General features: G+C 43.2%; 1 protein-coding gene across 10 annotated transcripts in view; it reads left to right on the forward strand.

Annotated features, from left to right (window-relative positions):
* The first annotated feature begins 6,741 nt into the window (after positions 1-6,741).
* EPHA5 (EPH receptor A5) overlaps positions 6,742-24,223 on the forward strand; it is a 193,259-nt gene continuing 175,777 nt past the window's right edge. For all 10 annotated transcript variants that reach the window (XM_041427845.1, XM_041427846.1, XM_041427849.1 and 7 more), the window contains exons 1-2: positions 6,742-6,984; positions 21,954-22,018. In XM_041427845.1, coding sequence (XP_041283779.1) covers positions 6,858-6,984; positions 21,954-22,018 — 192 coding nt within the window. In that variant the 5' untranslated portion in view covers positions 6,742-6,857. The remainder of the gene's footprint in view (positions 6,985-21,953; positions 22,019-24,223) is intronic.

A 24,223-nucleotide genomic window follows, 5' to 3' on the forward strand; every position in this document is an offset into this window, starting at 1 on the left:
TCCCGCCACCCTCTGGGTGAAGAACATTTGTTTAACATCTAACCTAAATCTGCCATGACACAACTTCAGGCCATTCCCTTCTGTCCTGTCACTGGCCACCAGAGGGGAGAGATCAGTGCCTGGCTTGTTAAACCACATTGACAACAAACATTAATGAAAACATGCTATTGGAATAGTCATGGTCCAAGAGCCAGGCTGGCTGATGATCCCCTTCAGCCTCACCTCGGGTCTAATGACCCTTTAAAGCACATGTTTTTTAACAGGGTATTTTTTGCATCTTGAGACCATGTCACTGAGCATTGAGGAAAGGGTTATTCTCAGCTGAGGAATAGCTTCCTTGGGATTATACAGGGTGTCTATGTTGGAAGCAAAACTTGTAACAATGCACCTGAGTCTTATAGCTTGGTTGCAATACCACCTAATTGCTCCAGCTCTTCTGGTGTGGACACTTTATCTCATATTAAGGACAAGTCTGTCTGGAAGACTTGGTCCTTTATGGTAGGTAAACCCTCAGTTTGGGAACTTCATGTATGGATTTCTTTCTTTTTATTTCCATTTTTAAAAATCTAGCTCTTTTCAGCAGTATTTTGTTCATAATTCTTGGGTGAGTTAAGGAAAGAAACACTGAAAGCGAAGAGTGACAGTAGGAAACACATGGTATGTCGCTGTGCAATATTTGTGTCAGAATTTGTCACATGAAGCAGTCTGTCCCAGAAAGGTGGCATTGATCCTACTTTATCATTCTGTTGTTTAAAAATTACTTATCAGACCACATGCCAGAAAATTATTTATACTTACTGAAGTAGTTCTCTGAGCAGACACCAGAGTTTTGCAAGTGAAGTATTTCTGAGTTTGGAATGGAAGACTTACCTAAAGGCACAACTTGAGCACTGCAGAGGAAGGAGAAAAATAAATATGCTCCTGCATTTCACAAACAGTTGAAATTAACTGATGGAAAGGACTCAAAGATGGTAACTGTGATTCAGATGGCATCTCCAAAGAACTTAAATTAGTGTGTTGGCAGCTGAAATTGCTAAGCACTTGCAAGTATTTGAGATATGGTGTGATTGACAATGATGTGATTTATTTTGGAAATTATTAGGATTAGATTGAAATACAGAAGTCAGTATCAAACAGTTCTGCTTGGAAGAGTGAGGTGAGATGAAAAGGATTTGCTTTACTCAAACAAGAGGAAAATAGACATAGTTGGCCTCAATGTGGAATGCATGGCACTTGCTCAAGATAATGAAACTAGTCTGCCTATAATAAAAAAAAAAATCAGGGTAGCTATCCAGCCTGCTCTTAGAAATTAAGGAAGGCATTATTGACCTTACGAAACATAGTTCAGAAAGGAACTGAGTTCTGGACAGTACTGTATGCAGGAGATTAATGTAGTTCACTATTAAATGATATACTGAATTTCATCATTATATCCATTATTGTATTTGTACTTTGAAAGAATGTGCATTTAATGAGTGAAGTGCTGAATGTGAACCCTACAGTAATGTCTCCATTTGATAGCATAGATCCTGATCAAAAATGACATGCTGGAAAAGGAAAAGTGAGAATGAAAAGCAAATGGATGCCCTAATATCTTTTCAACTTGATTCCGGTCTGCCACACACCTTCTGTGTGACCTTGAGCAAGTTATTCAAGGGCTAGACTGTCACAGAGCATTTTGGTACTTGTAAATGCACCCAAGTCACTGGCACAAGCTTGTGCAGTGTCTGCTATAGCTCATGACTGAGTGTCCTGAGGAGACAACCCTGTTCCTTTTAATATCTGCTGATTCTTATTCTGATAAAAGAATAAGATATCTTCATTAGTATTTAGAGAACATTGTCCCAGGTCTAGAGAAGCCATAATCAATTCAGTAATGTTTATCTGAATCTTTAACCTCTCCTTTGTCTCTGTCTATCTGTGCAGGAGCAGTAATGTTCCTCTTCCTCACAAGGGTGGGCTGGGAAGACTGGCTCAGGAGCGTGAGATGCAGAGCTACTGCAGTTAGTGGATGCATGTAAATAGGTTATGATGAGAAATGTGAAAGCAAGTCCATTATTAAATTTATACAGGGCTAACAGTGTAATCAAATTAGCCTTTGCACTTTCTCCCGTGCTCCACTTTCTGCATTAGAAAATCTCCATAAATCTCTGCAAAGCCATTTCATTTGTTCCCTTTAATGCTCTCCTTTGGTGTGATGCAAAGAAACACCTCAATACTTGCTAAGTAGCGAGCGGGCTGCAAGTGGTGCCAGCTGTGTCTGCCCCTCTTGTGCTCACGAGTGTGTACTTCCACATCTGACCCGGATTATTTTGCTGATCAGTCTAATCCACAGTGGCATGTGAAGTGATATACACTGTCCTCTTGGGGACAGGGAACATTCCTCTGCCTGCAGTGGTCTGCTAACACCTGGGATCTGGCTCCATGGGGGTCACTGTAAGGCAGTGAGAGGGAAGCAGTGACACAGCATTTGCGAAGGGGAGAGTGTGCTGCCAGGTCATGGGCTTCTGGAAAGACTCTTATCAGGACCGAGGGCTGGTGATGATGCACTCCAAAAGAAAATGCCAGGCTGAAATGTCATGCTTTCTCCAAGCCTTTTTTGACTGAAACAAACTCACATGTTTTTCCCATGTATTTTCACGGGTTTGGATCTAATTTCAGGCTGTAAATGAAGTGAGCAGATTTTCCTTAGCACACAGTTGCCAATAGCTCCTGTGTCTTGTGGGGGTGGCAAAAGATAAATTGGTGCTGAGACCATACAAGTGACTGGGTTGTGAACTTGCACAGGCAGTGCTTTATTTACCACTTGCTCATTTTTCTTCATGCAGATTACGAGCTCGTTGGTGAACATCTCTGAGTGCAGAGTGAAGACTCCGGCAGCCCGAGGGGCACAGCCACGGACATACCTCCTCTGGCCAAGCGGTGGCCCACCTGCACTGGCTCTGTCACATTCCTGTCCCCGCTGGCTCCTGGCACTGATTTGTCTGCTGTCCACTGGGGCCCTGGAGATTGCTTTCTGCAGCCTGGAAAGGCTGCCGTGGTGTGAGTTGAACAACAGCCATTTTCTGTTCAAATTGTAGTTGCAGTCATGGTACTAATCCAAATATATCTACTATGCAAAGCTGCTTAGCTGCTCCTGGATTGCTTTTTCTTTTAATATGCATCGAGTTTTTGAACAGAAGGTAGTTCTTCTGTTTCAAAGGGCTTGTGGGGAAAAACAAAAAACCAAATTACTAAATTTCATTAGGGTATTCCTTAAAGGTGTCATCTTTGACTTTTGAAAGAAAAGGACTTTTCAAAGGAAAATGGAAATGCTTATATGCCTAACTAATTAAAAAGTTTGCCATGTTAGAGTGGGTCTTTTATTCCATTATTGCAATGACGACATGGCTTTAGTGGGACTGTTTACACTTAAATTTAAAGTATGAAATTGAATCTTTTCTCAGATGAAGGCCATGTTGAATATGGAGATGTAATAAGTATTTCACCCTTACACTTCAGTAAAGGATAATGATATAGGGAATAGATTTGGCTGGCAGTTTTTGGTTGCTGAAATAATCTGAAGGATAGACTAATTTATTTTTCAAGTGTATCCTGTTGATGATAGGATAAACAGCACGCTAATGAAATGAATTGGCAATGCAGAATTAGAAGCTAGTCAGAACATAGAAATTATATGAAGGGAACTACCTACACAAGAGAGAAAATAAACTTGGAAAAAATGAGATTTTGCATATCTAAGAGGAAATAATCAGAAATGCACTAAATCCAAAGATGTCTGGTTTAATAAACAGTTTAAAATACATGTAATGGCTGACAGCAGATTGCATATGAAGTGGCAAGTTACACAGGGCAAAGCTGTCATTTCAGACACCATATTCAAAAGCATTTTAGTGACAGTTGTTTGTTATGGCAGTAGTATGATTTCTGAGCAAAATGTTATGATGGAGATGTTGGGAAAACTGGAGGGACTTTGTAGTATAACAGCATTACTATCACTCTACAGGAATGACTCATGAGAAAAAGATATAAAGGATGAAATATAGATTTTTAACTCAGTGATGATTAAGAGGAAATGCTGTTTGCATAGGTGAAAAGACACAAATGTAAGGGGCAGGAAAAAGTTAATGAGATGCAGAAAGAAAAATTTGAAACTAAGACAAAATATAGGCTAGATATGGGGAGAAAAGGCACGATTCTGAGATGGTTTAGGTTCCTGAATAGTTTGCAAGGTGACCAACCCCTTGTGATTCCCACAGTAAATTTGCTCAAAGCAATAGAAGATACACTCTTTGATGGGAAATAGGAAGGGATCGCATGTGATTGTCCAGCTTCTCTCTGATTACCCATCAAGGCTACCTGGGATGCTGCAGCACTTTGCTAAAATTTCTGTCCTCTCTTTAAGAGCCTGCTGGGTGCACTGATGAGGCAAAAGCTTGGCAGAGGGGAGGGAGTTGCCTGCTACAGATTACTAATAAGATTGGCAAAACCAGAATGAGAGTTTTAGAAGACTGAGCCCCCAGCAGACAGGATTAACTATAAGGTGCATAAAACTGCAATACCTCACATTTGATAACAAGGCAATAACCTCTTTATAAGGCAGCATTTCCTTTTTTATCAGCATTCAATGGTGTCCAGTGAGATGAGGTGGGATACTCTTGCTGTGTGACAGGCAGGGTGAGGATCAAAACAAATGTTGTGGACTAGGAGCTTGTTTCCTGTAGGAAAAAAAGAGGCAGCTAGAATGAAACCTAAAGCATGGCGGCTATTCTTAAATAGCTTATGAATCATATGAAGCTCATCTCAGTGTTTCCTAGAAAATTAAGATGTCACTAACATATCATCTGAAATGCCTCTAAATTATAAGTCTGGCAGTCCAAACAGCAGTTAGTGACTGTCAAACAGCATTGAAAATCAGGAGCACACAGCAATTTGACATGAGATTCTGTGGAGAGACTTGTCTAGCTACAGCAGCCTTGCCCCTTGTCCAGCAGAGGTGGCCATCCAGCTTGCCATTTTACTTGTTCTTTGTCATCTGATCATTTTTACTGTGCTAGCAAGGTGTTTTTTTCTGATGTCTTTTTTTTTCCCCCTGCATTGTCCCAGTTTCTGGATGGCAAAGCTTAACCATTGGTTTTATGGATGGCAAATCCCTAGAAATTACTATATCCCGTGGTGCTACTTCCCTCCTTAATCTGATGCAGGGCTGGGGTCAGACATTCTCAGCTGTGATTTATTCCAGCTGAGGATAGACTCACGTGCCATTTAGAGGGGTGGTGTGATAGCAAACCTCCTTTCAAACTTTGGACTGAGAAGGTATTCAAATAGCGAAGATCTGAGGCAGTGCTGTGAAGAGATGCATGCCACACTTTACATCTGGCTGGCAACTCTACTGTTGCACCTCATGTAAAGTAACAGTCCTTGCCTTGTCCTCCTGGTGGCAGTAAAAATGTTGAATAGCTTGAGGTAGAGAATCCTCTTGCAACAGGAGACAACACTTTTGAAAATAATATGCATGAACATGTTCCATATATTTACGGAAGTAGCAGAGGTGTATATATATGGGGTAAAGACATAGAGAAATATGCTGGCATATTAGGAATAAAAAATGAGTAATGTCAGTGCAGAGGGCTGTGTTATCTGAAGTTCCTCAGCTGAAAACTGCTTGTCCTCTTCAAACTGCCTTTGGGGATTGTATATTTTAATTGCAACTTGCTTGGAACCCTAGTCTTGAACGTTGCACCTTGGAGAGAGAGGGAGCCTTTTGCAGGTGCTCAACTTTTGGTTAGCCTTTTTGTAATATAAATCAACAGGGATGAAATGGAGGAGGCAGCACGAGGTGAGCAGGATTCTGCTTAACCTTGGCTGGTTGCTTATGCACCTGCAAGGCTGGGTTTGGTCTTTATTGGCTCATCTGGAAGAAGCTTTCTCAAGCGAGGAACCAATGTGAGTGAATAAACTTCCCAGAATTAATATCTTTGGGGGATTATTTGTTGTTGGGGTTTTTTTGAGTTTTTTGGTTTGGTTTGGTTTTTTTTTAGAGAGATGGCCCAGGTGGCAACTAGGGTTCTGACAGTTAAAAAACATCTGTGTAGAAGAGTTTGAACAATACTCTTGGGCACATAGTGTAATTCTTGGGAATGGTCCTGGGCAGGGCTAGGGGTTGGATTTGATTATCCTTGCGGGTCTCTTCCAATTCAGCACATTCTGTGATTCTCTAAAACTAGCTGTGCTGGATTCAAAGCTGTGCTCTGGTGGTGGCTTCGGGTAAAATACACCTGAAACTCATTTTTCCATCGGCTCCATTACGGAGTTTGTGGCATTTTTGCTTACCTGGCTAGGGGCGAGCCTTCTTCTCAGGCTTGCCAGCCTTGTGAGACCGCGGCTTTCCCGGCTCTGGGCTGTGGTGTGCGTGTGTTGATTTTGGCACCGTGACCCGCGGCTGCTGCGGGCAGATCCGCTGTTCCCGGTCCCCCCGGAGCGGGCTCGAGGGGCGCCCCGCAGGGACAGCGCTGCCGCCCGCTCCCTCGCACGGGCATCGCGGGCTGCGAGAGCTGTCCCTCAGGGCGGACACTCGCGGCGCGGTACCCGCTGCTCGCCGGGCTCCGGAGGTGCGGGGAGTGCCGTCCCCCGCACACGGTGGCGGCGGCGGGTCCGCCCCGTCGGGGGCGTCTCCGCGGCGGCGCGGGGCCACCTCCCCATCCCCGCCCCCTGCCTCCCCAGTCGTGCCGGCGGCTGGACGGGAGCGGAGGGGAGCGGGTCCGTCCGCGCTGCCAGCCCGCCCCGTCCCGTCCTGAGCCCACCCGAGGGGCAGCGCTGGGGGGGAGCCGCCGCCCCATGCGCTGAGCGGCGGCGGGATGGGGCCGCGGGGCACCGGCGGCTGGGCCGGCCGCGCCGGGGCGCCGGCTCCCGGTCGGACGTGCCTCCTGCCGCTGCTGCTGTGCGCCGCGCTCCGGAGCCTGCGGGCCAGCCCCGGCAGCGAGGGTGAGCGGACACGGGGCGGCCGGGCCGTCGGGGCAGCGCCCACCCGGGAGGGTGGCCGCCCGGCGGTGCGCGGCTTCAGACTCGGCGGAGTCAATTTTGGGACATTCTGGGGGAAGTGGAGACGGGCTGTGCCCGCGGGGAGGCGGGTGCCGCGGCGGGGATGCGGGCTGCGCTGCCGGTGCCGGGGCAGGGGCTCCCGGCGAAGGGCGGCAGCGCGGCGCGGGCAGGCTGGCACGGGCGGGCGTGCAGAGATGCCGTGGCACGGGCGGGTGTGCAGAGATGCCGTGGCACGGGCGGGTGTGCACAGATGCCGTGGCACGGGCGGGCGTGCAGAGATGCCGTGGCACGGGCGCGATTGGCAGCGGGTGCTCCCTTTCTGCGGGGGACGGATGCGTGCGGGGTGGGTGCGCACTGCCGTGCCGGCTCGCCGTTTGCCCCGGCAGCCGCACAGGTGCATCGGTGCGGGGCAGCGGCGCTGGGACGGGGCAGCTCGCATGGAGCAGGGGTCTGGAGGGGCAGGGAGGCTCCCGGTGGGGAGCCCTGCAAGCGCTGGCCGCAGTGCGCTTACTTCGTGTCTTAAAATACACGTATAAAAAGGAGATGAAGCCGCGGCGGTGGCGGTGTGTAACCCGCAGCGGAGCGCGGCCGCTGGGGACGGATTTTTTTATGCCTTTGATCTCTGTGAGGCCAATGGCCAAAAACGCGTCCAGGCTTCTTGTCTAGTAGGATGCTTCCAGTCTTTGAAACTGGACTGGGATTTTTTTCTCCGTGCATGGTGTGGGCACTGCTTGGGGCTTTCTAATATTCTTGGATCCGTGGGTAGGCTATAATGTGAAAGCAATGGGTGGAGAAGTTCAGCATCTGCAGGGGATGCCAGCGGCTCGAAGCAGGCTGGCGTCGTGATGCACCGTAATTATTTGTGAAACTCCTTTAGAAGGAGGAGGAGGTATGCAGGGGTTGGTAAAGGAAAACCGTACCAGAATTTCAAAGATGTGGCCTGAGGTAACCAGCTAGCTGTAATTTATTTTCAAGAGCGAGAATAATGTGAATTGCAGTTTTTCTTAAAAAAAATTTTAAAAGTGCAGAGGAAGGGGGAAATACTGTTCCTCTGTGTACAAAATATCTAATGTTCAGGAAGTGCATTGGTTTGGGAGATGATTAAAATGGTTTGGCGTTGCCTTGGTTAGACAAGAGTGGGCCCAATCCTTCTGCCCCCATGCAATTTCAGATGATTTCACCCAGGGGAGCAATGCTGTTGAGATGGCGTGGCTGACAGAGAAGGGCTTTCCCTGTTACTCACCTTCGTTTTAGGAAGCATGCTGTCCTGTGTGAGCCCGTCTGCCACAATACCGTGCTGAGACACCAACAGATGCTCTGAGCCCCGTCTCAGTCATCCTTGCCAGTTCTCAGAAAAGCTGGATATTACTGGCTCAGTCAACGGGACCATTTGCCGAGCACAGAGGTGTCTCTGCATGAACAGGCAGCTTCAAAATAGGACTTTTACACGATAGGGAACTACTGGAAAGGATTAATGAAGCTGCCTGGCAAATGGGTTTAGTGGCATCTTTACAGGGAGGTTGCAAGGGAATATTACAGTAATGACGAGCAGCGTGAGCGCTTGCTTCACGGTGTCTCTGCTGCTACTTTTCTGACTGCTGCTCTCTAATTTCCATCTCTCAGTAAATGCAAAGCTAAAAAGCTGCTACTAGGGGGGGTCTGACTGTGGACCCGAACTTGTTTTCAGTAAGTGCTGTCCTTCGCTGTGAGAAGATTTATTTGTAAACAAGCGTTATTTGACAAGTGCTTCTCGCAGCATGTCTCCTTTGCCAATTGCCAGGGAGCAGCTCCGTGCCTGGGAATGGCTCACCCTGCAGTACCTGGAGCCCCGTGCATGAGAAGCATCGGGCAGTGAAGCCCTCCTGCCTGGTGGCACGCGAGTTGACACTTGTCGCCAGTTTGGGTTTGAGCTTGGCTGCTTCTGGGCTCTGATGAGAGAGCTTCTCCCCTGGGGTTGGTTCTTGGGCTGGCTGGGAACTTTATTTTTGCTGAGATGGAGGTAGCCATCTTAGACCAGTGAATAATGTTTTCAAAACATTGGTGGTATTGGGTTTTCTGGGTTTATTTTTGATTTATTATCGCTCATCCTACTCAGCGTGGGTAAGCAGCTAGCCAATAACCTGTGCTGTGTAGGCATGGAGCACATAAGTAGTTGCACAGATGATGACAAATTATCGGAATAATTTTTTTCTTTACCCCTGCATCATGTTTTTTGTTTCTCTAAATCTTACTATAACCCACAATGATTTCATGGGTTAAAATACATGCAGTTAATAATTCACAGTATGTGATGCTCTATTTTACCCTCTAGTGGAGGGAACTTAGGAGAAAATGCTTTAAAAAAATCTAAGTTATGATTCAGAAGGGTGAAAAAAGTAAATTTATTGTTTTAGTTCCTTATCATGGAAGTAGATTTTTGCATGGGCAGCTGAGTTTTAGAAGCTCCTGCCATTTTTATGGAGAAGTATTAAGTGCCCAACCTCTATCACAAATCTAGTCACCTTCATAGATAACTCCAAAAATGGATTGAAGGATATACATTGGGAAAAATGAATTAATTTTTCTCCAGCCTTTCCTGTAATAGTGAGATAAAACAGATTTTTATTCTAATCACCTTCCCTCAGTTTGTATGTCAAAAGCAAAACATGTAGTGGGAGAAGAAGGCTCAATACTATTTCATTCATTTTCAAGTGCTGTTTTGCCATTGTTTTTAACTCTTTAGCAGAGTTCATCGTTAAAACCAGATACTTGCTTTTTGCTTTGAGTAAGCTTAAAAATTCAGAAATTAGTCCTGATGAAAATATTCCAAAGAGTACCCTGAAAGCATTGCACAATTTTGTGAAGTGCTGGTGTTCCAGAAGTGCATGATGGCTTTAAAATGCACTCCCTCTGACCATAGTGTCCGAGAGGCAGCCCTGCAGTATTCGACTGGGCTTCCTGCACTGCCTTTGGTTTAAAAATGCATGTGTTTTAAATCTTTCTGTTGTAAGTACTAGGGTTTGGGAAGTGGCTTGTATAAATTATTTATGTGAAACACAATGAATGACTGATTTGGTTGAAGACTCCCCCCCTTCACCCTAAACTATATGATTTGTTACACAGCGCCTGTGGATTTGAAGGGGTTTGCAGATCATGTTTGGTCGTCACTTAGATGACCTTAAAAAGTGTCATGTGGGCAAATTATTGAAATAATGTAATGTGTTCTATCTGATTGCTTGTAACAAAGTAATTCCATAAGATATTTGCATAATTGTAATTAAATACAAAGTATATTTCATTTTAAGGCTTTTCAGCAGAAGTGCTGAGGAGGCAGTGCTTAACAATGAAGTGTACTGTTAAGCAAATCAAAAGAAATGCAGTTTGAAAGAATAACATTGACTTAAATAAACAGAGGTGAGAAAGGCAAAATGGATCTTTGGAGTGTGTTGTATTTGTTTTAAGACTAGAAGGATATTATTATTTTTTACGAACTCCTGCTTTGGTCCTTTCCCTTTTAATTAAAAAAGGGCTTTTTGAACCTTGCTTTATCTCAATTTATCGTTTGTTATTTGAATGAATGAATAAATGAGTACAATTAAAGGGGTGGTTCTGGTGCTGGCAAAAATAAAGGAAGGCTGTAATTTGCAAATTATTCATGCCAGAGCCCGAAATGAGCCTACCTGTTCTCAGTGTGTTGATTTGTGTGTACATGTGTTGTCTCATAGTGGTATGTAATTTCTGTGTCGTAGCACACAGATAAATGCATATTTAGCTATAGCATCACAATGTTTATCTTAAATTAGTGAATTAAGTCTTTTTCAGGAAGTTTTTTTTTATGTAGTAAAAGCAGGTGGTGAAAATAGTCTTAATTTTCATATCAATGTATATAAATTAGTCTAATGCTTCAGAGAGAAATACACACTATGAGAACATTCTGCTTATTAGGTTGTACTTAGTAGCTTGGCTTAGTGTGTCATGCATTCACACAGCTATAGCATTTTGTGTAATTCCGTGGGTGTTGAGTGCTGCTGGTGTGCATATGCCTCCTGTATGCCGAGCAGGTAAGTCTGGACCCATTTCAGTGTGCCCACAGTGCCTTAAGGAGGCTTTAAGGAGTTATCAGTTCTCTGTGTGGTGCATTGGAATGGTTCCCTGTGTTTCCATGAGAGCAGAGCATAGCCTCAGTGCCATGTGTTTATTTTACTCACTGGAGTAGTCCCATTAACTTTTAAATTTACTGCAGTGGAATTGCTGGTATGAGGAAGGACAGCTCACGTCTAATGGTCTTTTTGGGATCCGTCTGATGTGTGATTTATGGCTTTTCAAGGGGTTTAGAATGACTCAGTCATGGCTTTAAAATGGAACTACTATCCTTTTGACAGTAAAACAACATTTGAAACTCAGCACTTTTAAGTATATGACTAAAAGCATTGCTGCCTAATGACACGTTTTAAAAAGGGAAATAAACAATGGCAAAGATTGACTCCAAGATAGTGCCTGTTTCCTTTCAAAGCTCATCTTAAAAATTGTGATAAATAGTAGAAAACAGTCAAACTGTCTCAAACAGTAACTGACTGCTTATAATGTGGTAAATTTTGATACTATAATTTGATGTATAGAACAGCTATTTGCGCATCAATATACAGAGGGGTTAACTGGCAGCTACCATAGAAGGAAGCAAATTTATTTGGCTTGTGTGACAGATCCTTCCCCCTCCACTATTAACTCTCCCACCTCTGCCTCACTTTTTAGCTCCAGTATACAGTCCAGTTCCATGTCTGCTGCTCTCTTTCTCCTAAATAAGAAAACAAAATCTTGCCCACAGTGAAATGTTTATTTTTTGCACTAAAAAATAAAAAGCTTTTTGCAGCAGGCTTGAGGGAGGCACAGGTGCTGAGGTAAGAGCAGGATTTCATAAAATCTGGCAGAAGTTGAAAAGGTGGGACAGCTTTTGACGTGCTGCCCTGCGCTCTGTTCTTGCTGGTCTTATGCTTTCCATGCTGCTTCTGCAGGAATCCTGGTGTCCAGCATGTGCTGAACAAGCTCAGAGCCCTTGACCTGGGAAAATCCAGCTGATTTAGCTCAGCTTAGTGGTGGTTTTGCACCCTGTTGGCTTTAGGGTCTTGGGCAGGCATGGGTCTGTTAGATGCCCCCAGTCTTTCTGACTTGGAACTGCATTTCTAGAGGTCCATTCCTGTAGGTGTGAGAGTGTGCATATACTTGAGTAGAGATGAGCTTTAAACATTGCTCAGGGATGTTAAAATAAGGAGAAAACAAACTTTTTTTGCAATTAGAAAAAATATTCTCACTTTCTCCTCAGGACTAAATTGAAGTCTGTATATGGAATAAAAGTGAAATGAGAGAAACCCCAGACACACACAGATTGGTCACTTTGTAGAAGCACTGAATTTCTTAGTTAAGTGCTTGCTTTTACGGTAGGAAATATACTCACTCAGCTCTTGAGTAGATACTCAACCTACTACTGTCCATTAAAAGGTTTAAAAAAGAATGTTGTTCTTATAGTAAAACATGTAAACGCAGAATTGAAATCTGTCACAAATGCACCTTTCTGAGTAACCATAAGTGCTGCTGAGAGATGAGGCCACATTTCAACCCAGATGGACTTGAACTAGGTATTTTCCTTTACTCAAGAGAATGTTGCAGAAATACTGTGTTAATTATTGCATTGGAAGGAGCAATTTTTTTTAAACTTTCTCTTCACTAAATTGGTTTTCTTTGATCTCTGCTAGAAAAACTGATGTGTATTTAAAAAGCTTGTAGAGAATTCTTTTTTTTCCTCTGAAAATGTATTTTATTCTTTAGACGTGCCTGGTTTTTGGCACAGACAGAACGGGGAGCTGGACTGTCCTTTGTGTTCACATTGTGCCTGTCCCTCACTCTGCTCTGTGACTAGCTGGACACTGAGGTGACAGGTGAAAGCATTTGATGCCCCAGCTGCTTTCACAGCCAGCTGTATTGGCAAATCTGAGCGCTGGCCTTCAGTGGCTTAAGTTCTCTCTAAGGATTTGTTACCCTTTGAGTTGTCTCTTTGACCTATTACATCTCTTACAGTCTCAGTTTTGGTATTTGCTGTCTCTTCGGTCAGTGCATTATCTGAACCTCTCCAAAGGTTTAATGCACTTATCCTCTTGGAGGTGGAAAGCAATTACCCCTGTCTCCTGCAAGGAAGCTGGTCCAGAGCAGGCAATCAGGAGGAGATATAAGCACTGCTTGAATCACAGCACCTGGCTGCTGCTGGGTGTGGTAGGTGATGTGTGTGTGGCTGTTTGCAGAGATGCAGAGCATATTGCCTGCTGTGGACAAGGGTGCTGGGAGCTGTGCAGGCTGCCCTGGGCTGTGTGTGTGAGCACAGCTTTCCTGCTTCTGCCTTGCAGAGAGGGCTGAAGATGCTTTGGGCCAGAATAATCGCCATGGGAACATTTCAGTGCATGCTGTTTCACCAGGAGTGGTGTTGGTGGGAAAACACACTCCTTATCTCTCCCTCTTCCCTGGTATTTGAGTTGTGCAGCAGGTGTGTTAGGAGGACTCTGACCAAGTCGAGCTGCTCAGGTGACCACTGGCTGGAAGGATAAGTGATGCCTCCTGGAGGAGGTGATACTATAACAACAGATCTGGGAATTCCCCTGGGAGCTGATCTGGCATCCCTGAGGAGGAAGGGAATTCCTGCTCCTTGTCTTCCCGGTGGCAACTCCCGAGAGTCAGTTCAGCAAACCGTGCCTTGGGGATGTGCACGGACAGCAAACAGTACCCTCAGAAGCTGAGAGCTCCTCAGTTTAGGTGGCTGTGTAGCAGGTATTGAGCCTGTAAGAGAGAGGACAGAACGCTGGGCTTGCAGGCTTTCATGTCATTTGGTGCAGGGGACAGTATTGAAGTGTTTTGCCAAGGTGTTAACTACTGGGTTCTCTAACCTGGATCACTTCATGTTAGAAAGAGATCAGAACAACCAGTCTGAACTTTGTAATTCCCAGAGGGGATAGAGGAACACCTGAGAGAAAATGAATTATTCAGCATCAGTAATGAGCATTTATTGATGCTTCTTCATGGACTTGTATCACTTCTTAAGCTGTTTGTCCCAAAACAGTGAAAATACTTGGGGAAATTACCTACATACCTGCTTTTGTAAGATAATTTCTAAAAAACCCCAATCATATTGGTTTATTCGTCTTTGCTTTACTAATACTCAAAAGCAAATTCTTACTAAAATGTGTTGACAATATGCTGTTCCCACTAGCAACCTCCACCCTCTTCCCTCAACAGAAATAGAAGGGATAAACTGTCAACCCCCCTGCAAAGCCAATAGATCATTTTAAACATTTTTTTCTCCCAAATGCTTGCTAAGCATTATGTCAGTTCCTCTTATTTTCTACTTGAATGAATTCAGTGGCAGCAGAGTAGTCATTATTTTTAACAGGAAGGCTTTATTGGTGGTGGACAGTGAGTTCTTGCAAGTCCACTGGTGGTGAGAGCTGACAGCCTTGCCAGGTCTGGATGTATTCATGCCAAATTTCTTTAGTTTAGTTATATGCATAACAGAATTTGATCTCAATGTCTTTTAGAACACCTTTTAGGAACAGAGACCGTAGAGACTGTATTGCTTTTAGTTGTTAATTGAGGGAAGAAGGTGAGATTTCATCTCAGCCCTGCTAGCAGGTGTTTTGATTGCACTGAGAAAGTGTTGAGGTGCTAGCACTGGGCTTGACTGTGCATGTGCTTGAGGAGGTGCTAGCTTTAAGCAGGGTCTTGAAGAAATTGCCTACTTCAGTGGCTTGCAGATGCCTTGACAGTGCTTGGAGGCCCTGATTTGCAGGACAGCAGATCAGGTATTTTGTTGCTCCATGCAGGCTGGTTGTCAGGTTCAGGTGCTGGTTGCACGTTGCATTCAGTGGAAGCTTCATTCTCTTTCTTAGTGGTAAAGCCCAGATGGCTACCCAAAAAAGTGGTGCTGCAGCCAGCTCAGAAATCTGCTGTGTTGGTACAGTGTTGTTTCCAGTGAATTTGATGAGTGAGAATGGAAGCATTTTCCTGGCTTTCTTCACAGTGAATAAACCCTTTTCAGTTAAGTGTTGATTTTGGTGGAAATAGGAGTGTTTACCATTAAAGAAAAACAAGCCATTACTGGAGTTTTTGAGTTCCAGGGACTTTGGTGTCAGGCTAATCCAACCACTTTCTTCCTTTAAGTAATGTATGGTGGGAAGAACAAATGACTGCCTCTTGTTTTGACTGGAAATTTTTGTAAGTAAAAAATCGACAATTTTCTGGTTGTTTTACTGGGTCAGGTTATTGAAGTGAGCTTTGGGTCTCTCTCCCTGGTGCTACAGCTGATTCTATGCACATGGGGAAAAAATGCAGCCAACCTGAAGAACTTTGTCAAAGGGCAATATCATTCCCTTGTAAACAGTGTGTTCAAGCAAATTACAGATGTAATGCAGAAATTACTGGATTAAATTCTCTAGTTGGTGTTATGATTGCAATTGTCCATCTGGCCTTAAAAATCTATGAATCTGTGATGCAGATTCAAGCATTTTGGCACTTGCTATAAAAGGGAATCATGATAACTTGGATCAGAATGAAGCCAACATAATAAAATATAAATCTGCAGTTAATATTAGTTTGCAAGTTCATTAAGTAGTGTATACTTTCCTCCTCCAGTGGGCTATAAATAATAGGTTCTGCTACAGCTTGCACTCTGATGTAGCTTGTTTCCACTGATGGAAATATTTCAGAGGCTCTTGCCTCTGAGTTTTGTCCCTACTCAATGTAGCTAATTAATTCAAGGCATCTACTCCCTGAAGACCTTGATTTCTTTTGAGAGTTAGATTTTAATTTGTTTTTGCTTTCTTGGGGTTTTTTTTTTTTTTGACTTTGTCACTTCTTGGAGTACCTTGGAGTACTTTTTAGAGAAACACTTGGCATAACAGGGAAAACTTGGACAATGAATGAGCTGCAGCAATGAATTACAATGAAATCAGTGAAGATTTATCAAGCAGGAAAACTTTGACCCTTTGTGATGATGAAGATTCCTCTGTTGTTCATGTGTCTTGGTAGTGCTGTGACCCCTGGAAGTACTGGGGGAAGAAAGGGGGTGTATGCATTGTAAGGAGAAACCAGCTCTGTTATAGATGATGCTGGCAGCTGTGCCCCCTCCTTTGGGTAGAGGGGGGTAAAGGCATGAAGCTTGGTGGAAAGTCTGTGATGCTATTCTTCTGATGACCTGAGATGAAGTCTCAGGTCAGATGAAGACCTCAGAAGAGGTCTTCTGAGACCTTCTGATGAAGTGCAAAAGGCTGCTGTCACATCTTGTCCTGCACCTTGACCCCCATCCAGCAGAGCGTTTCACCTCGTGCTTAATTGTCAGTGAGTGTTCCTGTGAGAGGTCTCTTTAAATGTAGTTGCTCCCACGAGCTGTGAGTGTTGGGTCAGAGCTGGGGCTGCCTTGACCACCCACAAAAAGGTTGGAGCAACCTTGTGTCCTGCAGTGTGTGTGGAAAAGGGGCCAGGAGCCTGGAGGAGGATGTAGGAGCACGACCTTCTTTCACAACGGACTTCAGCTTCAGGCTACCAAAAATAACATTCAGATTGCTGTTCAATTAGTAACAATTTTATTAAAGAAGAGTTTTCCTTCCATTGTTAAAAACAAAACATTTTTAGTGAAGTGATAATTTTAAGTTTAGTTAGTGTTAGTTGTTTAGAAATGTGCTACTTTTAGAAATCATGTGATGTCTTGAAATATTCATGCAGGCTTTAAGGAAGGTTTCTTTACTCCTGTTTATTTTGTGATGGAAAGTGGTTTTTAGGGTCAAAGAGGATTTTCTTTCCCTTCTGTTTTAGGTATATTTCAGTGAGATAAAAAAAAATAGATTCTTATGGCTTTACATACGGCTTTATCATTATATAAATTCCATCAGCTTTTGATACCCTGACCATTTTGCCTTTTCTAGAGCTCTTAGGGTATACTTTGGTAGAGGATGCCTTGTGGGAAACCTTAGCTAGCAGGTGGTGTTACTGAAGAGCAGGATTATTCTAGTGTATGATGTATTGGAAATCAGCTCAAAGACCATGGCAGCTCTGAAGAGTTCAGTTTTTGTATGCGTACAGAGACTTTGCCCCGGTGTAAGCAGTGAAGGTTGTCCTGGAAGATCTTTAGATACTGAAATGGCAGGAGGATGTGTAGCGGGTAGGATCAGAAATAGTCAGTGTTCTAATCTGTTGGTGGGGCATTTTTTATTTTTAGCTTGGGGGGTTTTTTCCCCACTTGAAATTGGAGTGAAGAAAAAATACCCAACACTCCAGATGATCCTGCTCCAGGCCCAAAGCCAGAGGAGCCCTCCCACTTCACTGGTGTGATTGAAACAATCCATAAATCGGTGGCTTTTACTTCACGCGTTGTACCATCATTTCAAGCCTGTCCTGCCTTCTCCTGGGCAAGCCTCTGCTGCCCCATGTTTTGGGTGGCTGTGCCAGGCAGGGAGCTCTGCTGTGCTGGGGAGTGTTGGTTTAGGTCAGTGTTGAATTTCATGTGCTTCTTCCCAGCCACGGTCCCTGTATAGCCATGGTTAAGCTGCTCAATGCCAGTTGTATGACCATGACAGGGACATTTGAGTAAAAAGCTATATCCAGGGTCCCTGACTGAGATTCCCAAGTGAAAAAACACTATTAATTCACCAGCTAGAGTTCAGGGCAAAGGTTTAGATCACGTCTGTTTTTACTCTTAACTTGATTGCTCACCTGTAGTAACCAGCCTGTCTGAGAACAAGAGTGTATGCAAACTCCCCAGGCTATTATTCTGTATTAAAAAAAAAAAAAAAAAAAGGGGCTGTGGTATGACTTTAGACTTAATCATCATTTATCCTACCCTGAAGGCATGGAAGTTAATGATGATATAGATCTGTGTGGTTTTGTGTTCCCCTTGACTGAGCATTAGAAATAATTAGGGCTTGTGGGATGGATGCACTGATGGTGGAGATGAGCAAAAAATATTATATATTACCTTCTAAGTTTGCTGGCAAAGATACAGTGCTAAGTGTGTGCTTATGGGGTCTGAGGTTTCTTGCTTTTTTGTTGAGGTAAAGCTAGCTGGTGCTGATGAGAAAGGAAGTGGGGATAAAGGACTTCTGTTATTTTGGAGCCTTTTAAGATTATGAGCCAATCAGAGCTGTTAGTAATTTCTGAAGATTTTTTTTTTCTTTTTCAGTGTGGTTAGCTCTGCAGTATCCCAAGTGCTCCTGAGTACAGCTCTGGGTTATGCCCATGGGGTAGGCAGTGCTGGGGCAAGACCAGGAGTCACCAGCTGCACAGGAGCTGGCACTAGACTTGTGAAGTTTGGAAGCCTTGCACACATAGCTGGTGGTGTTCCTGAATTACCTCCTTTGGTGTCCTGAGTGCTTGGATTACTTGGTTATTAAACAGCCACAGCCAGATACATGCTGACAGTCATTACAGGTTGAATAGGGAGGAATAGTTCTGTTCCTGTTTCCTGTTTTCTCTGCTCCAGGTATCTATTTTACCTGCTGCTTGCTCACTGATTCTTCCCCAGCCTGGCCAAGTAGATTTTTTTTTTTTTTAAATAAAAATAATTTCAGCAAAATAATGTTCCTGCCAGCTGGAAGGTGGTGGGAAGAGCTGGTGCTGAGCATGTCTGGGCTCGTGCAATGGGAGCAGTGTGTGTTCCAGTGACCTCTGTGGCAGTGCAGGACAGGAAGGCTGCTCAGAGAGCATCCCCAAAGTGTGCAGAGCACCACTGCCACAGGGAACTCCTGCAGCTGGGCTGTTGGAGGAGACACCCCTCCCTTGGAGTGGGGGATGCCGGGGCCCTGTTTTGAGGCTGCCCTGGGGTGGGATAGTGACCTGCAAATGGTGCCAGTGCAGGACAGACATACTGGAAGTGACTGGGGAGGGTGCTGATGGGGAAGGTGCAGACACCTTGTATCTCTACAGAGAAAGTGATAATTTGTATTTAGATGCTAGAATTTTGGGGCTTCTCGGAGCAAAACATCTCTGTCCTTGGAGGTGGTTTAGGTTACTGGCTAAATATATTCAACAGAGCAGATCGATGCAGTGCAGTGGCTCAGATGCTGCACTGTGGAAGCAGCCCTGAGCAGGGTAGGTGATAGCTGCTTGTGGGGCAGTCGGTGTCTGCTGTGCCTTCCAGCCCCTCAGAGCTGTCTGAGCCGTGCTGGGAGCCCCTCTGGTCTCCACACCAGCCCAGACCCAAGGACAGCTTCAGGTCACTTGTTGCTTTTGCCTCCCTGGCACATGAGTTTTGAGTTTCTGCATGGTGCCTGTCAAAAGGTGTATTCCATTCTATTTGTTTATGCAGAATGCAAGAGGATGCAAGAGGAACTGAGTCTTTTCTAGCTGGGGATTTAGTATTCATCTCTGCTAGCTGACTCACTAGCCAGAAAATTCCCACTGACTTGACTTAGAGTTGAATGGGCTGTATTATCTTTTCATATGCAGAAAATTATTTTGAATTGGAAGTTAATAAGAGCAATTTAAAAATTGTCATTGATAGAAAGATAATACAATATTTAGTTGTATCATGTTCTTTTTATGATCTGATGTTCGAATAAAGCACTTTTTCTGCTTTTTCCTTAATTAGCGTGTCATGAAGAAGCTTGTGACATCAAACACAGCATCTAATTACATTCATTAGTAGCATCTCCAGGACAACTTTTAATTAAGTTGTACAATGTAGATCAATACCTGTTTTGCATCCATTGCAACTTAACGACAGGAATATACTGTTCTGCACAGTTTAATTACAGTGAGTGTAATAGAAGGAATTTGGGTAAACCTGCCATTTTAGCAACTTCACTGCTGTCTCTTGCTTTTTAAAATAGCATACAGTTGTAATAGGAGATGTGTTATTTATGTGTGTCTTATTTTGAAGAATATTTTGGAATCATTCTTTTTATCCCAAGAAAATACAGTGTAGTTCAGGAGCACTTGGATGGCAGTGCTTGGCTTCAGCTGAAGCAGGAGAAATTAATGACTGTTTTACCTGGAGACTTCATAAGGGGAAAAACTGGGCATAACTGGGTGACATATCTAGTGGCAGATGACAGCAGTACCTTTATTTTGCATGGATTCTGGGGTGGAAAGCCACCTGATTGTATGTTTGCTTACTGTGAATATAGTCCAGTGTAGTCTCTGAGTATTGCTTCCACCACATGTCCTGTAGTTTGGTAGCATTGACAGCTTCCAACTGTTTCTGCTTTTGGCAGGAAAAAGCAATCCAGAAATGAAAACCCTGAGCCACCAAATGTGTTTTTTGCTCAACATCACAAAAATATACTTTACCAGGCAGAGCATGTATGCCTTGTGATAGTGTCCTGCATTAATACTTGTATACATTATGAAAATATGTGGATAGACAAATCACTTTTAAGATAAGTGTTTGCCCAATCTGAGAACTCTGTGTTGTATTTTTTGTGTTTTGGCCTGATTTTTTGTACAAGGGACTACAGCAGTCAGCCTTCAGTGCAGTACAATGATAAAGGCCAAATTGATTTAGAGAACTTTGGGTTTTTTTCCAAATTAAATCAGTTGCTTAGCCTTCATTTGTTTTTAAATATTCCTTAATATTTTAAAGGAGCAAGCTTTGCAGTATAGTGTCCTTCTGTATTTTCTTACTATGCCTCTGTAAATGGTGTGACCCTGAGGGTTAGTTATGATACATACCTTCCTGAAATTTGTGCATGCAACCTGTTTGGATTTTTTTCTGTAGCAATCTTTAAGTACCTACATCGTTGCAATTCTAAAGGAAAGAGCACGAAACCTCAGCACCCATTTCAAGCTTGTTTTTGGTCCAGGTAATCATGTGCTAGATAGTCTTGAAAGTCCAATTACCAAAACTTTCAGTGAGCACACAGGGTGGAGGTCAAGAACTGAAGATCCAGGGAAGTCACTTCCTTTTCAGGAAGGACATGAGTACAAAAAGTGAGGTCTTATGCAGGCAAATATACTGAGAGAAGTGAGTGTTGTGATCTGATGAAGTGTGCTAGTAAGATAGACAAAAGTTGCTCCTAAGTTGAGATTTTGGATGACAGTTGATTGTCTCTGAATCATCTTCTGCCTAGGAGATTTAGAGCCCTGGGTGCAAGAGGTGAAAGCTCAGCACCAGAAGCTGCTACTGTTTTTCTTAGCTGAGTTGAGTTTGTGTGGATTTAGGCACTTGTCACTTTTTACCCCGTATTTCAGGTAATAAGAGAGGAAAAAAATGTTACAAATTTGGTAATAGGGGTTTTTTTGCTGTTTAATGTAAATTGTTGGTTGCTTGTATGACTTAAAACTATTCATGAATTTTTGTGTGTAGAAGAAAAAAGAGCCACTGCTTAGCTTATAATGAAGATGTCAAAAACTTGGCGGAAAATATGGAAGAGGAAGAAAATTAGAGATTGCCGATTAGATTAATTCTTGCATGTATAATACTTCAAAAATTAAATTCTTGATTCATTTTTGTCCTGAGGGCCTGATAATGCCAAAAAATATGTGCTACCTTAGAAGAAATGTGTATATAAATGTGCATAGATGTTTGTGAGTGTATATTTGTACCTATATACCATATGTCTTATGCATACACATAAACACAGTGGTGCATCGTGTACTTATTCCCCCCAGAAGATCAAAGTCCTAAGAATGTGCAGGATCTGGCTTTTGCAGAAGTTCAGTGCATTTGCAACTTGGTTTCTGTGGCAGATCTCAAAGGAATAAGCTAATGGATAGATAGAATAGTTTTCATTGTATGACCTCATTGTTAGAGGAGTTATTGCATTGTTATTTTGCTTTACAGGAATCCAACTTCCTTGGTTAATTATAAACAATCTGTTCACCAGAGCATCCATACCTTGAAGTATCTGCTGAAGTTTATATTGTGTCCGTGCTCTTTAACAGTTTTTCTCTTTTATTTTCAGTGAATTTACTGGACTCACGTACAGTAATGGGAGATTTAGGATGGATTGCCTACCCAAAAAATGGGGTAAGTCTCTGCTGTTGTTTACTTTCTCTCTCACAGATTATACTAATTGTTGCCATTTGGAAAATAGACTACTGGGTTTAAAAACTCTCTAGAGTGATTTGTCGGCAATGGAGGGGAAAAAAATAAATAAAACAACAAGCTGTGTCTGAAGAAAGGGAACTGTATGGCTAGGGGATTGATTTATTTATGCAGCAGAGCCAGCCACAAGTATTAAAAAAATAATCATGAGTCAGCCTCCTCATTCCTCCCTCCTCACCAAGAAAATCCATGAGGTTATTTAAATTTCTCTTAAATTATAAATTCTTGGGTTTTTTCTTGAGCCTTTGTGGTAAATGTGGAAAACAATTTTTTGGAAGTTAGCTTCTCAAGAGCAAGATCTGGAAGATGGCTGTTAGCTTTAAATGAACAAGGCTGTTCACAAATACATCTCAGATTCATGGTAAAGTGCTGGGACCTGATAACACTGAAACAGGAGCTGAGTTCTAAGCACCTTGAAGAGCTTCTGTCCCTTACCATTACCTATATTAAGAACGGTTCAGCCTCAAGAAGAGACAACTGAAACAGCAATGTCTGTGAGTGAAGGGAGGGTGCCGAGAGGATGGAGCCAGGCTCTGCTCAGTGGTGCCAAGCAAGAGGCAAAGGGCAAAACTAGTGCACAGGAAGCTTCACCTGAACATGAGGAAGAACTTGGTTATTGTGTGGGTGATCATGGGTTATTGTGTGGGTAACAGGTTGCCCAGAGATGTTGTGGAGTCTCTCCCTCACTGAAGATACTCAAGAACCCTCTGAACACAATCCTGTGCCATGTGCTCTGGGGGGGCTCTGCTTGAGCAGGGAGGTGGGAGCAGATGACCATTGTGGTCCTTTCCAACCTGACCCATTCATGTGATTCTGTAGCTGAAAGAACCTGGCCTCCTAATTTTATACTTGAAGTAAATGGAGGAGTTTAGATGCATTAATACCCTCCAGTGTATCTGCTTGACCTGACTGCATCACACGAGCAGTCTTGGCTGTGATTTTTGGTCTTTGGTTTGGGGCATCTGCAGTGCTGTACTGTGACAGAGATTTGGTGCAGTCTTGAAAGGTTATTTTCTGTACCGTGCTGGGTATTCCTGTCAGTACCTGAAAGCCATGAGCACTGTGTGAGGTGAGAAAGCATCCTAAGTTAGAAATGCTGCATGACTGAGCCCTCCAACAGAGCAAGTCTCAGGAATGTGTTATTCCAGAGTTTTAGTCACCAGATGAAACAGACTGCATAATTGTCTTGGACTCCAGTTGGATTGTTATATAGATGGTGTTTATATAAAATTCAGCCAACCTTGCAAAAAAAAGTATATATTGGACAGTAAATTAAAGTCTGGCTTTCCATATATTCTGTGTGGATGAAAGGTTGTGGAAATGGCAGCCTCACTTGGACAAGCTGCATGTTTACAAGCACTGGTTACAGCAGGGATCTGATTTTATTTTCAGTTCATTCCAAGATCTAATCCTGTTAGGGTTAGTCTCTAACCTTTTTTTTTTTTTAATCTATTGATTTAAAGCTGAGACTTTAAAACTTACTCTGCTTGCTTGTGTGGGCATCAGAATAGCCAGTGCCAGATATGCTGGCTGAGCAATATTTTGGTGCCATGGTGCACCATAAAAGATGCCAATATCCAGTTCTTAAAGAATGGTTTTATTTGTTTTTTAACTTTTTGAACATTGTCTGGTATTTTTCCTGTGGTATAAAGCCCAGTTCTCTTCTATCCCAATGCCCCTAAAAGAATATCAGTAGAAAGACAGGCTGAGAAGTTCATACTACTTTTGAGTCTGTATGTATAGATGAGTAAATCAAAAGCTGACTATCCTATACATAAGCCACAGTTGTATCTTTTTATTATTTAGGGAAACCTTTCTATATTTACAAGCTCAGTTTCCAAAGAGCACATTGAAGTATGCTCAGGAATGCCAAATTAAAGGTTACTGACTCAATAGGGAGAGGGGTTTTTTTCCCTTAATTAACTTCTGCTTTGTGTTTAAAAGTGAATTAGGCAGTTGGTTTTCAAATTTCCAGAAATCTCATCTTAATCTTCTTTGTTTTCATGGGACATTATAAAAATCCAGGAGGTTAGTCCAACTGTCTTTTTTTTTTTTTTACTAATATATTTGCAGTATTTTATGAGCACTAAAAAAGGTCTTCCCAGAGGTACTTCTCTAACTGCTCTA

Source organism: Onychostruthus taczanowskii, unplaced genomic scaffold, assembly GCF_017590055.1.
Source record: "Onychostruthus taczanowskii isolate IOZ18803 unplaced genomic scaffold, ASM1759005v1 scaffold12, whole genome shotgun sequence".
NCBI classification, from domain to species: Eukaryota; Metazoa; Chordata; class Aves; order Passeriformes; family Passeridae; genus Onychostruthus; species Onychostruthus taczanowskii.